Source organism: Hemiscyllium ocellatum, chromosome 22, assembly GCF_020745735.1.
Source record: "Hemiscyllium ocellatum isolate sHemOce1 chromosome 22, sHemOce1.pat.X.cur, whole genome shotgun sequence".
In the NCBI taxonomy this organism is placed as follows: domain Eukaryota; kingdom Metazoa; phylum Chordata; class Chondrichthyes; order Orectolobiformes; family Hemiscylliidae; genus Hemiscyllium; species Hemiscyllium ocellatum.
The window spans coordinates 14552218-14567168 of record NC_083422.1 but is presented as its reverse complement, the minus strand read 5'-3'; the positions used below and the strand labels follow the sequence as shown (position 1 = coordinate 14567168).

At 43.5% G+C, this 14951-nt stretch overlaps 1 protein-coding gene across 3 annotated transcripts in view; it reads right to left on the bottom strand.

The window, feature by feature from the left end:
- The window catches only part of minpp1b (multiple inositol-polyphosphate phosphatase 1b), a 93958-nt gene extending 79512 nt beyond the window's left edge, over positions 1-14446 (bottom strand). For 2 of the 3 annotated variants that reach the window (XR_009645879.1, XM_060842346.1), the window contains exon 1: positions 13490-14445. Coding sequence is in view for 2 of the 3 variants with exons in the window: in XM_060842346.1 (XP_060698329.1) it covers positions 13490-14255 (766 nt within the window). In the remaining variant the exon portion in view is untranslated. Of the gene's footprint in view, positions 1-13489 lie in introns of all 3 variants that reach the window. The other variant, XM_060842345.1, reaches the window with a different exon arrangement.
- Between the last annotated feature and the right edge of the window lie 505 nt (positions 14447-14951).

The window sequence follows — 14951 nt, the reverse complement described above, 5'->3', positions numbered from 1 at the left end:
GACCAGACCCCCTCAAAATATATTAAGAAGCTGGCCTAAGTCCTAACTTTTTGTAATTTAAAAGGCAAATGTGAGATACTGTGTTCCAGGTGCAATTTGATTGGTCAAGCTCATTAATGTTAGGCAAAACTCAATTTATTCAAACACTATAGTTAAAATACAATAAACTGGAATAGCGTAACTCTATTAGAAAACTTAACAGAAGAATGGATTATTTTACTAATAAACAGTAACTGTTTCATTGTAGTAATCCGAGGCAAAAAGACAAATTCAGAACAACAGACTGTCTCCTATGCAGCAAGACAGAGATACATGCAGCAGCTCCCCAGACTGTTGCAGCCAGAAGAGATCCACTGCCTTCCAACCCAACTGAGACCCAGCAACAACTGCCGAAAGCTAACTAAAAATCCTGGAGCTGTGAGAGCTTGACGACACTCACTCAGGCTGCTTCTATTATTCCAACATTAGAAAAAAAGCTGTTTATCTTCTTTTAGACTACCTGGCATTTGTCCCACAGTCTCTCTCTCTCTCTCCCTCTAAAAGAAACCAGGACACACCTCTTAAAGCACAATATCGTCACAGAGACAGGAGTCAAATCCCAGCATGGCAGATGTAGAATTTAAATTCAATAAATACCTGGATTTCAAGGCTAGCCTCATGATGATCATGTAACCACTGCTGTCAAAACTCATCTGGCACATTAATTCCATTTGGGAAGGAGCCTGCCATTTTTGTCTGGTCTGACTGACATATGTTACCTCATAGCAATGAAGTTGACTCTTGCCTTCCCTCTGAAATGGCCAAGCAAGCTACACTGTTATATCAAAACTGTTACAAAGTCAAAACAAAGCAATGAAACTGGACAGATCATCTGGCAATTGAAAACAAACATGGCTGTTTCATAGAGTTTTATAGCATGGAAACAGGCCCTTTGGTCCAACTCATCCATGCTGACCAGATGTCCTAAATTAATCTAGTCCCATTTGCCAGTGTTTGGCTCATATCCCTCTAAAACTTTCCTATTCATGTACCCATCCAAATGTTTTTTAAATGTTGTAATTGTACCCGGCTCCACCACTTCCTCTGGCAGCTCATTCCATACATGCACCACCTTCTGCCCCTCAGTTTCCTTTCAAATCTTTCCTCTCTCATCTTAAACCTCTGCACTCAAGTTTTGGACTCCCCTATCCTGGGTAAAAAGACGCTGACTATTCACCCGATCCATGCCCCTCATAATTTTATAAAATTCAAGGTCACCCCTCAGCATCTGATGTTCCAGGGAAAGAAGTCCCAGCCTATTCAATCTCTCCTTGTTGTGCAAACTCTCCAATCCCAGCAACATCGTTGTAAATCTTCTTTGAAGCCTTTCGAGCTCACAACATATTTCCTATTACAGGGAGACTAGAATTGAACACCGTATTCCAAAAGTGGCCTAACCAATGCCCTGTACAGCCACAACATGACCTCCCAACTCATTTACATGGTGGCTCAATGGTTAGCACTGCTGCCTTGCAGCGCCAGGGACCTGGGTTCAATTCCAGCCTCAGGCGACTGTCTGTGAAGAGTTTGCACATTCTCCCCGTGTCTGCATGGATTTCCTCCAGGTGCTCCGGTTTCCTCCCACAGTCCAAAGATGTGCACGTTAGGTGGATTTGCCATTTAGTTAAATTGCCCATAGTGATAAGTGCATGAGTAGGGAATGGGTCTGGGTGAGTTACTTTTCGGAGGGTCGGTGTGGACTTGTTGGGTCAAAGGGCCTGTTTCCGCACTGTAGGGAATCTAATCTAATCGAAAAAGAAATTTACTCAATATTATGAACAATGTTATCACCACCCTGTCACCCAATGACTCCATTTTCAAGGAATTCTGCACCTGTAAGCCAAGGTCCTTTTGTTTGGCAATATCCCCCAGAAGGTTTACAAGGATGTTGCCAGGATTGGAGGATTTGAGCTATACAGAGAAGCTGAACAGGCTGGGGCTGTTTTCCCTGGAGCATCGGAGGCTGTGGGGTGACCTTATCAAGGTTTACAAAATTATGAGGGGCATGGATAGGGTAAATAGGCAAAGTCTTTTCCCTGGGGTTGGGGAGTCCCGAACTAGAGGGCATAGGTTTAGGGTGAGAGGGGAAAGATATAAAAGAGACCTAAGGGACTATTTTTTCACACAGAGGGTGGTACAGGTATGGAGTGAGCTGCCAGAGGAAGTGGTGGAGGCTGGTACAACTGCAACATTTAAGTGGCATCTGGATGGGTATATGAATAGGAAGGGTTTGGAGGGATATGGGCCAGGTGCTCGCAGGTGGGACTAGATTGGGTTGAGATATCTGGTCGGCATGGACGGGTTGGACCAAAGGGTCTGTTTCCATGCTATACATCTCTATGACTTTATATAGTTGAGAGGGCATTCCCTAGGACTGACTCCAGACCCCAGGAAATCTCATGGTATCAGGTAATGTCTAATGCTGATAAACACTGTCCCTTCTCCTTACCCTCAGCGGGTGAATTAGTAGTCCTCCATCTTGAAAACCACTTGGAGGAAGCAGTGCAGTTAGCAAGCACATTGAAAGTGCGCTGAATGAGGGGATTCAATGTTCAACACCAAGATTGGCTTTGTACTTGGTCACCCATGAGGCATTGTGGGCCATCAACAATAGCAGCAGAATTGCACTCCAGCAGAATCTGCAACCTCATGGGCCAACAGATCCCCAACTCAACCCTTACATCAGGCCAAGAGATCAACTCTGGTTCAATAGAGAGTGCAGGAGGGCATGCCAGAAGTAATGACAGACATACCGAAAAATAAGGTGCCGACTGGTGAAACTACTTACATTCCAATCATTGGAAGCAGCAAGCAATTGTCAAGGCTAAGTGATCCCTAAGCCAACGAATCAGATCTACGATCTACAATCCTGCCACGTAGGGCAGCACAGTGGCTAGCATGGCTGCCTCACAGCGCCAAGGACCTGGGTTCAATTCCACCCTTGGGTAACTGTCTGTGTGAGTTTGCACATTCTCTCTGTGTCTGCGTGGGTTTCCCCCCACAGTCCAAAGATGTACAGGTTAGGTGGATTGGCCATGGGAAATTATTCGTAATGTCCAGGGGTGTGCAGGTTAAGTGGGTTAGCCATGGTAAATGTGGGGGCAGGGCGGGGCTACTGCGTCTGGGTGGGATGTTCTTCAGAGGATCAGGGCAGACTCTATGGGCCAACTGGCCTCTTTCCACACTATAGGGATCCTACGATCAGTCAGGAATGGTGGTGTGCAATTAAACAGCTCAGTGGAGGAGGATACTCCACGAATAAACCCCATCTTAAATGCTGGTGAAGCTCAGTGCATCAGTTTAAACAAAAACTCAAGCATTCACAAGACAAGGCTGTTTATTCAAAAAGTGGGGAAGGTTTCTGTAGATGAGCTGGAGTCAGGCAGTGTGTATGAATGTTGATTTGGCCAGCAACAAGGAGCTGATTACTCAGTGGAAGGGTGACTGGTTATTGATGACAAAGGCTTTCTGCCTGCCAACAACAATATGATAGGGAACTGAAAAGCTTGTGGGTAAGATTCAAAAACAGAAATTGCTGAAGAAACTCAGCAGGTTGGGCAGCATCTGTGCACAGAAAGCAGAGTTAACATTCCAGGTCCAGTGACCCTTCTTCGGCTAGATTGTGGAATTCTGCATACATTTACTGCATGTTTAACTTTTGTGATGTCAAGGAATAGTGGGGCTTGATTTCCAACACACAGTGCTCCTTCAACAATCCTCGTTCTTTTAAAGCAGTCCTTTTCCAATTTAAGTCCACAATCAAAAATACTGAAAAATAAACACACAAGTCTGAAACATGATGGAATACTCCCCACTTGTCCGGATAAATGCAGTGCAACCAACGACACTCACTGAGTTTCACCCCATCCAGGATAAAGCAGTCCAATGGACAGGTACCCCTCATCCACAATCTACAACATTCACTCCCTTCACCACTGACGCATAGTCACAATGGCACATACTATCTACAAACTGCACTGCAGCGACTCATCATGGCTCCTTCAGCAGCATATTCCAAATGCAAGACTTCTACCATCTAGAAGGTCAAAGACAGTGCATGGACAGGAACATCACCATCTGCGAGTTCTCGTCGTAAGTTACACCGTAAACTTTTGTTGTAAATTCTGTGTCTTGTGATCTTATACTCCACACCCAACTGATGAAGGCGCAGCACTCTGAAAACTAGTGCTTCCAAATAAACCTGTCGGACTACAATCTGATGTTGTGTGCTTTTTAAATTTTTAAAATTCCTCCTCCAATTTACTTCCATTATTAGGTGGTCTACACAATACCCCTATTAATCTGTTTGGTCTCTTATTATCCTTATTCCCAATATATATATAGATTCTGTTTCTACCTTAATGCAAGTTAAATTCTGTTTTTGTGTTGCCACTAGTCAACATAATTATTTCACACCCAGCTTCTTCTTTCTTGATCCTTTTATATGCTGTGATAATTAGCTGCCATTCCTCTTTATTATCTTGCCAATAGTTCAGTCAGCCTTATAACATCTGGGTGGTTCACCAAACATTATTGCCTGCAGCTCCACTGTTTTGTTGCATCTCCCTTGCACTTTGCTCTACAGTGAATATAACTTTTCAGAAATTGTTCATGTTACTTTACTTTTAAGCAGCCACTTACACTAACCTTCTAAAACTGTATCTTTATCCTAAAAGCTTACAATGGTCTAATTTCTTAAGTTTGCTTGCCCAGAGAAATTTTGAATTTACATAAAAACTTTCACAATCTCAAGATTGTCCAAAGCATTTTACAGCATTTGAAATAATGCAGTGTATTTGACAGTTTCATTTTCTCCCTTCTTGTTCTCAGATTACTTAGGTGTATTTAATTTCCTTTATTTTCTGGAGATAAACAATTCTTGCATTGCCTGTTGGTGTGATACCGTAGCAGTGCACAGTTTTTAAGACAATAAGATGTAGGAGCATAATGTAGGCCATTGGGCCCCTTCAACCTGTTCCACCATTAAATGAGATCATGATTGACCGGATAATCCTCAACTCCACTTTTCTGCCTTTTCCCCAAAACCCTTGATTTACTGGCTAATTAAAAATCTGTCTGTGTCAACCTCAAAAATATTTAGCAACCCCAGTCTTGTGTAAAAAGAAATTCCAGCGATTCATTATCCTCCTAGAGAATACCTCCCCATCTCTGTCTTAAATGTGTGACCCCTTTCTCTGAGATTGTGCTCTCGGGTCCCAGACAGAGGCTCACGAGGGAAAGTAACCTCTCAGCACCTACTCTGTAAAGCCACCCGGAGAATCTTACATTTTTCATGAAGGTTACCTCTCATTCTTCTCAACTCCAGGGAGTACAAGCCCAACTTAGTCAACCTCTCCTCATAAGAAAATCTTTCCATATCTGGGATTCACTTCTTGAACATTCCCTGGACAGCTTCTGGGACAATATTCTACCCAATTTCATGGTCTCTTCTCTTATTATTAGGCCTTACGTGGAGTTCTTCACCAAACACCGTATGGAAATCTAACTATATCTCACTGACTGGTTCCCCATTATCTATCCTATTTGTTCCCTCCTTAAAGAACTGTAAAAAAATGTGTCAGGTATGTTTTCCCTTTCATGAAGCTATGCTCACTTTATTATTTATTTCTAAATGCATTTCTATGGTATTCTCTATATTAGACTCTTGCATTTTCTCAATGACAGATATTAAGCTGGCACACAATTACTTGTTCTTCATTTTTTTTGGATAAGGATGTTACAATGATACTTTTCTGATCCTCTGAGGCTTTTCCTTAATTGAAGGATTCTTGAGAGATTACTACTTGTGCATCACTATCTCTGTAGCTATTTCTTTTAAAATTCTAGGAGATAGCCAACCCATCCAGAGGACTCATCGGCCTTTAGTCCCTTTAAATCCTCTAGTACTTTGCACTTAATCTAGTTACTGTGTTTATTTTGTCCCTGCTTTGGGCCTGTTGAATGTTTAGTATTTTGGAATGCTATCAATCTCTTCTACTGTGAAGCATGATGCAAAATACTTCCATTAAACCATGACCATTTCTGGTTCCCTATTATCATTTCCTCACCCTCATTCTCTTCACTTTGGTTCAATTTGGCCCCTCTTTTTATTTTTATATTTTTAAAGATCATTGTCCATTTTTATGTAACTTATTAGTTTGTCCTCATAGATTAATGTTAATTTTTGATTTGGTCATTTTTTTGTAAGGTTTTAAAACTTTCCCAGTTCTCTTGTTTACTCCTAATCTTTGCCACGTTGTATCTTTTTGCTTTCAATTTGATACTATCCTTAACCTTCTTGGTTAACTATAGTTTGTCCACTTCCTAGAATCTTCCTTCCTCACTGGGATATACCTTTGGTGTGAGACTTGAACTATTTTCTTACATGGCTCGTATTATTGCTCAGCTTTCTTTTTGCTAACCTCCTTTCCAGTTCACTCCATCAAACTCACCCTCTTCACCACATGTAATGACCTCTATTTAAGTTCAGCACAGTTATTTTCGTGCCAAGTTTCTCACACTCAAACGGAATGCTAAATTCTACCATGTTATGGTCACTGTTTCCTATGGGATCTCTTATTCTAAGATCATTTATTGAATCTGCCTCATTTCACATTACCAGATCAATAATAGCCTTATCCCTGGTTGGTTCCACAACATATTTTACCATTCTCAAGTGATGCTTAATGTCTGATGGATTGATTCTGATGTGAATAAACTGACAACATAGGTTAAAAGACTACCAAGTTGATGGCATACAGGTAAAAATTTCCAAAGCTTAAAACATTTCTGTTTTATTGAAACATCTAAAACATACTACCTCACACTTCACAGTTAAATAAGTGCATTAACCCAAAGTGCTGTCACTATGAGGTGACAGCACTTTGGGTTAATGCACTTATTTAACTGTTGCCCTCTATGCAGTCTTTGAGAACTAGACTATCTTTCACTTTCAGCCAGGATTCTGAGAAAGCACTTTTCCTTCTGAATTAGACAGTTATGATTTCAAATTCAACTCTAAGACTTGAGGACGAAATCAGGCTGATTCTCCAGTACATTTCTGAGCAAGTGCTGTGCTGTCACAGGTGCCGTCTCTTATGTGAGACATTCAATTGAAATCGCAGAGGGCTATTTCAAAAAAAAGCAAAGGAGTTATTGTCGGAGTCTCCTGGCCTTTATTTCTTTTTTAAACACCAAATAACAGATGATCCAGTCAAAGCTCAGCTGGTCTGACAATACCCGTGGAGAGAAATCAGAGTCAACATTTCAGGTCCTGAGGAAGGGTCACTGGACCTGAAATGTTAACTCGGATTCCTCTCCACAGAAGCTGCCAGACCTGCTGAGCTTTTCCAGCAATTTTGTTTCTGATTTGCAGCATCTGCAGATCTTTCGGTTTTTAAATAATCTGGTCACATCTGCTGTTTGTGAGAACTTGCTGTGTTAGGTTTGCTGTTGTACGTGGCAGACTGCAACAAGGTCTACACATCCTGAGTCTGTCCAAAACGCTAAGAAAATATCAGTCATTCTTTCTGTGGGACAGGTCTCAAAACTCACCTGGATTCACTCTCCTAACAGAATGGCATAAACTGCCAAGGCGATAACAATAGGTCATCAGCCGGCTAAGCTTAAACAAAGCCAGTACTTGTAGTTTGTCTCTCTCTCTCATATTTTCACAGAAGGAAATAAAACATGACAGAACAAAGATGCACAGAGTGAGGTAACTCAATGAGCTTCCTTTAGCCCTTGCCTCAATTCAGCAAAGATATACAATCCTTTGTAAGAACAGTAATCCAGTACAACATGAGGTTAAACCCTATATTCATTTCAGAATTTGATCACGGTTTAAAGAAAAATGGAGAAATAAAAACCTGATCGCAGTAAAGTGGTTGTGAAGCTGTGAGACTGTGATTTAAAACCTGACTCATTCACTCTTGTGCTCTAGGGAAGGAGACAAGCTGACCTTATCTAATATGGGTCTATATACAACTCCAGTCCCACATGAACACTGCTGACTCCTAACTATCCTCTGAAGTTACTTGCTAATCTACTCAGTTGTGGCAAATTGCTACAAAGAATTACAAGGTCACATTATAAGAGCACATTCACCCCAGGAGGCAGCAGCAATTCACTAGAAAGGCCCACTTCCCTGTCATGGGGCAACATGGAAGACTAATAAATGCTAGCCTTCAAAACAACCCCCATATCCTGGGAGTTAGAATGCAAGTGATCACTGAACTGCACTGCTTTTTCAGCAGCTTTGCTTCACTGAACACTACTGAGAACATGTTCTGTGAATTTTCCTGTGCCCAGCACTTAGCATTTATGAAGCCAGAAGAGAGCACTAAAAGGTGTTCAAACATTGAACTAATACTTCTGTGCACTTTCTTTCCTTGGTAAGCTGATTCCACACAAAGGTCCTTGACAGAATTCAGGAGGGGTCAGCCTAGAGTTAGTCTCCGTGTCCTGCATTTGGAAGTGCAAAATTATCAACTCAGGTTCCTTCGCTTGACTCTGCTGCTGCAGCCAAGTGTAACAAAAGATGTCAAAACATGAAACATCGCCATGCAGTGTTCAGACACACGCGGCCATTATATTTAGGATCAAGTACTGCAACAAAGATTCTCTCAGCGGGCGTTTATTCACCAACAACTGACAGCTTTGGAGTGAATGTGGTCAAATATTCCTTGTTAACTTTTCACAGCAAGCCACTAGATTAAGAATAAGGACTGGACGCCAGTCAAATATTAATCATACCCCCTCCCCAGGACAGAATGTCTCACCTCCACCTGACCTCTCCTTCTGGCCAAGGTTGAGATCGACATGAGAACAAGGAACACGAAATCTGTGCCTTCCGTTCTAATGCCACAAGACTTTAACCCTGTCATTCTTTGAGTGGTGTTGTGGAAATTCAAAGTATTATATTCAACGTCAGCTTCACATGCTAAAAGAAATACAGCAAAAGTGATCTATTAACTTGCCCACAATCAATTTTGTCAGCTCCACTGAATATTGACAATAAGATTGTAACACATAGAAGCAGATGGAGGCCATTCAGCCCAAGTCTACTCTACCACACAATGTGATCATGGCATATTTGAAAATCCTCAACTCCACTTTCCTGCCTTTTCCCTGTAACCCTAGACTGCCTTACCGATTAAAAATCTGTCTATCTCAGCCTCGAATATACTTAACAACCCAGTCTCTTCAGGAAAGAATTTCACAGAGAAATTCCTCCTGATCTTCTGTCTTAATTAGGTGACCTTTTATTCTGAGATTATGCCCTCTAGCCCAGGATTTCCCATAAGGGGAAACAGCCTCTCTGCATCTACCCTGTCAAGGACCTTACATGTTTCAGTAAGTTTGCCTCTTATTCTTCAAAATTTCAATGAGTCTCAGCCCAGCATACTCAACTTCTTCTTGTAAGACAGTACAATACCTCCAAACCCAGGATCACCCCAATGAACCTTCTTTGGACTGTGACAAAAATTGTGGCGCTAGAAAAGCACAGCCAGTCAGGCAGCATCTGAGGTGCAGTAGAGTCGATGTTTTGAACATAAGCTCTTTGTCAGGAATGTGTCCAATGCCAAGATATTAGATTAGATTACTTACAATGTGGAAACAGGCCCTTCGGCCCAACAAGTCCACACCGACCCGCCAAAGCGTATACCACCCAGACCCATACTCCCACATTTACCCCTTCACCTAACACTACGGGCAATTTAGTATGGCCAATTCACCTGACCTGCCCATTTTTTTTGGATTGTGGGAGGAAACCGGAGCACCCGAAGGAAACCCACGCAGACACGGGGAGTATGTGCAAACTCCACACAGAGAGTCGCCTTAGATGACAGGACTGAAAATATAAGGACTGAATTCAGGTAGATATAGGGACATTCTGGATTAGTGGTGCTGGAAGAGCACAGCAGTTCAGGCAGCATCCAAGGAGCAGCGAAATCGCTGCACCTCCGATGCTGTCTGAACTGCTGTGCTCTTCCAGCACCACTAATCCAGAATCTGGTTTCCAGCATCTGCAGTCATTGTTTTTACCTCAGATATAGGGGCATGTTACACTACATCAAAAAACTGTTCCAAAATAGATATCTGGTCAAAACCAACTTCAGGGTAAAAAATGAGGTCTGCAGATGCTGGAGATCACAGCTGAAAATGTGTTGCTGGTTAAAGCATAGCAGATTAGGCAGCATCCAAGGAATAGGAAATTCGACGTTTCGGGCATAAGCCCTTCATCAGGAATGATTCCTGATGAAGGGCTTATGCCCGAAACGTCGAATTTCCTGTTCCTTGGATGCTGCCTAACCTGCTGTGCTTTAACCAGCAATACATTTTCAGCCAAAACCAACTACAGCATGGGACAAGACGTTCTGTCGTCTACTGGAACTACAGCTGGAGTGGAACTGGGGAGGGTAAAATTGGATGGTGGTGGTGGGGACTTCCTTGTGTTTATATATTATCCAAGTACAGGAACCTTAGCACAGATTCAACCGTGGGACAAACTCTGCATGGCTTTGGAAGTATTTGGGTCTCACGTCACTCTCCTGCCCCAGGAGACAGCCACGCTGACATTTGCTCCATCCTTTCATGCATGGCTCAGAATAAGAACTGGGCACAGCAAGGTCTCGAACAACATTCATCCAGAATTCCACAATCTTAGCCGTGACGGTTCGCATCTTTGCATTCCTGTGTAAAGTGGAAGCAGAATGAATATGGCAAGCAACATCTTTTTGCAAGATTTATTTAGATGTGGCTTTTTTAATTAAATCCACCATGGAGGTTTTGCTAATGTCAGATACAGTATTATACTTCATTTTGCTGATGGTCACTGTACCATAGCTAACCAGGACTCGATTTTGATGAGTCAGTGTTACAGCACAAGGACTTTGTGGATGGTTCCATGCTGGCAGTCATGCTGAAGGAGTTGCCATAGTTGCAGCTTGCCAAAAGAGAAAACTATTTATTTTTAAATACCATGTTCCTCATGAAAAGGTAGGTCGAGCTGCTTGTTATACAGGCAATTAAGTTGAAGCTCAATAGAACAGTGAGGGAGAGGGAACAGAATAAAAGGCTGCTAGGATTAGATAAGGTTTGCATGTAGCTTTAATACTGGCATGACCAGTTCAGTCAAATTTTTGTTTCTGTGCTGCAGCCTTCATGTAGTCTATCTCACTATCGTAAAACAAACATCCTAGATTGCATATATAATAAGCATTGCCTATAATCATACACCTTAGTATTTAGATTTCAGTCCATAACAGGCATTGGCTGTTGAGGTGCAAAATATGCAGCCAGGAGAAATACCATTAGAAGAGTTGTACAGATGGAAACAGACCCTTTCATCCAACTCGTCCACACCGACCACGTTTCCAAACTAAATGCGTCCCACCTGCCTGCATTTAGACCATATCCCTCCAAACCTTTCCTATTCATGAACTTATCCAAATGTCTTCCATAAGGTGTAACCGTACCTGCATCTCTGTTAGTTAGTTCCACACATGGATTTCAGCTTTTCACAATGCTTCATTCCATTGTCCTTGATAGCAGCAATGGTCTAACCTCAAAAAAAGGTTCTTATTGGTGTATTGGTAGTATCATGTCCCAGGACGCCAAAGAGGGGCATGGATAGGGTAAATAGACAGTCTTTTCCCTGGGGTGGTGGAGTCTAGAACTAGAGGGCAAAGATTTAGGGTGCGAGGGGAAAAATGTAAAAGGGACCAGAGGGGGAACATTTTCAGACAGAGGATGGCCCAAGTATGGAATGAGCTGCCAGAGGAAGTGGTGGAGACTAGTACAATTATAACATTTAAAAGGCATCTGGATGGGTATATGAATAGGAAGAGTTTAGAGGGATATGGGCCGGGTGCTGGCAGATGGGACTAAATTAGTTGAGGATATCCACCTGGGGTGGATGGGTTGGACCGAAGGGTCTGTTTCCATGCTGTACATCTGTATGACTCACATCTTCCATTCCTCTGGGAAATTAAAAAGCTTTTAAAACCTAAACATAATGTTACCAAATCACCAGTTCCTTATTCACCTCTCTTTCCAATTTCAACTTTGATGGTGTTCTTGATTTTTTTGATTTTTAAAGACGTGATTCTCCCAGGGGAACATAAAACATTGTGATTATTTCCAGAGTAAATTGCCAATTTCAACCCATAATGGGAAGCAGGAAAATGACTGCCAGGCTCCACAAACCTTACTTCATGGTAGAATATGTGCCAGAACCATGCAAAATAGATACTTCTGTAGCTCGAGAATTAGACATGATAATCTTCACAAAACAGAAATTAAACTGTTCTAGAGTTTCCAAATAAACAGCAAACATCAAGGCTTTGGGACGGCAGGGTGGGGTAACAACTTGTGTTTAAAAACATCTGCTGACTTTGTCAACACTGTTATCACTCAGCAGAAGAACTTCAAAATGCTGTCAACTGAGTTGTGAATTCAGTATTTTCAATTGCATTCAATTGCACAAATGAACACAACCAACTCAACTGCTGCGATTCTGCGTTGGCTGTGGACAAACAGGAGAATACACAGAACCGCAAAAGGCAAGTTAGCATTAGGGTTTAGAGCTGAGAATGTGTTGCTGGTTAAAGCACAGCAGGTTAGGCAGCATCCAAGGAACAGGAAATTCGACGTTTCGGGCCAGAGCCCTTTTCCTGTTCCTTGGATGCTGCCTAACCTGCTGTGCTTTAACCAGCAACACATTCTCAGCTCTGATCTCCAGCATCTGCAGACCTCACTTTTTACTCTAGCATTAGGGTTTACACAACAAAACTTGTGTGATGTTCTATAAACAAAGTTAAGAAAACAGGCAGAAGTAAATTACACAACAATATCAAACAAGCCATGGCAGTACCAACCAACAGTCAACTGTTTCTTTCAACGTGCTTTTGAGTTACTATATTAAGGAGACTGTTGAACATAGGCCTCATGCCTGGGACTAGAGTTTTAGCTCTCCCTTTGTTGTATGGCTGGCAGTTGGTGTTAAAATTAAGTAGATTAGGTTAGTGCAAGTAATTGCTGAAGTGTGGAAATGGGACAGTGATATAAACTGGCAATTACTTCTGTTTAAATTCACAGAGGTTAGTGTATATTTAGAGCTTTGTGGAGCGTGAGCCAATGTCACAAACCAACTTACCTTGTTATGGGTTTGAATGTAGTTCAATTATTTTTTTCCACACTTTACATACTTTCATTTTATGTGAACATTGTTCCTTTTTTCTCACCCCAAAGCCCAAGTAAAGGCTAACAGTCGCTGAGTAATACCTGCCCATCATACAGAGGGTGAAATTGGTCAGAAGGAAATCTGGAATCAGAGTGGTAGTCACACAACAAGGTGAGGCACTAAACCGTTCTTGAGGTTGCCCTCTTTTTGTTTACCAAAGATCCTATACTATTTGTTGAAAACGGGTTAGTTGATCGTACTTACTGGTGGTTAGAGCCTCCGGTGAGATGCCAAGTTTCTTTCCCATGTTTCTCATGACTCGTTCCATCTCTGGGCCCCTCTTGAAGAGCTCCACTTGGTGCAGGGCTGTGTCGTTGTTTTCCACTCGGTTTATGAACTTTTGGCAGTGGTCGAAGAAGCGCAGCAGCCCATCGTTGACCTCCCACTGCCCGCCCGCCTGCTCCCGCAGGTTCAGGTAGCTCTCCACCCCCTGGATGAAAGCCCTGGTGCTGTTGACGCACCTGTGCTTGGAGCTGGTGATGAATTTGAGCCGGCCCTCCCAGTAACACCGGGCGGTGAAGAGGGTGGGGAACTGGGCGGCCAGCCGTTTGGCCAGCCTGACCATTTCGGCGGTGCCCAGGGGGTGGAGGTTGCCGTCCATGCGCTCGTTGTACCACATGTGCCAGCCTGCCAGAGCCTGTACCAGGCTGTTGCCTGGGTCACCCTGCTCTTTGATCAGCTGGTGCACCTCCCTCATACGGGGCACATTCTTCCTGGTGGGGTACCTGGTGCCATGCCGAACCAGAGCATTGAGCTGCAGAGCGGTGCAGTTGGCAGGTGCCAGCCAGCTGGTGCCAGGCAGTGGCTCTGCACTCGGTCCCTCATACCTGGACTTGGTGCCGTAATGGTCAGCCCAGGGGAAGCGGCCGCCTGACGCGGAACACAATCGGATGCTCTGCCAGAGCAGCAGCAGCAGCGAGCCCGGGCTGCTGGCCGCAGCTCCCGGAGCCGCTCCGCTCAGACACAGCATCGCACACAGACAACGGGAGAGCCCAGGCCGTCCCGGCAAACACAGCACAGCCAAAAGCCGTGCCTCCTGGAGGCAGGCCGGCTCCAACACAGGAGCAGCCCCCGGCTCCGATTAGCGCAGCACCGCCGCTAAAGCACTGAACACATCCGGAAACTGCTCTGGACCAACACACCCTGGGACAGACAGCACAACCCAGGAACACTCGGGGAGAGAGAGAAATACAGTCAGAAATACTGGGGGGAGGGGGAGAGACAGATAAATACAGTCAGAAATACTGGGGGGGGGGGGGGGAGAAAAAATACAGTCAGAAATACTGGGGGGGAGAAAAAATACAGTCAGAAATACTGGGGGGAGGGGGAGAGACAGATAAATGCAGTCAGAAATACTGGGGGGGGGGAGAAAAAAATACAGTCAGAAATACTGGGGGGGAGAAAAAAATACAGTCAGAAATACTGGGGGGAGGGGGAGAGACAGATAAATGCAGTCAGAAATACTGGGGGGGGAAGAGAGAAATACTGGGGGGAGGGGGAGAGACAGATAAATACAGTCAGAAATACTGGGGGGAGGAGGAGAGAAATACTGTGTGGAGACAGACTGAGAAATAGTCAAAAGTACTGGGGGGTGGGGAGAGAAATACAGTCAGAAATACTGGGGGGGGGGCGAGAGAGAAATACAGTCAGAAATACTGGGGGGTGG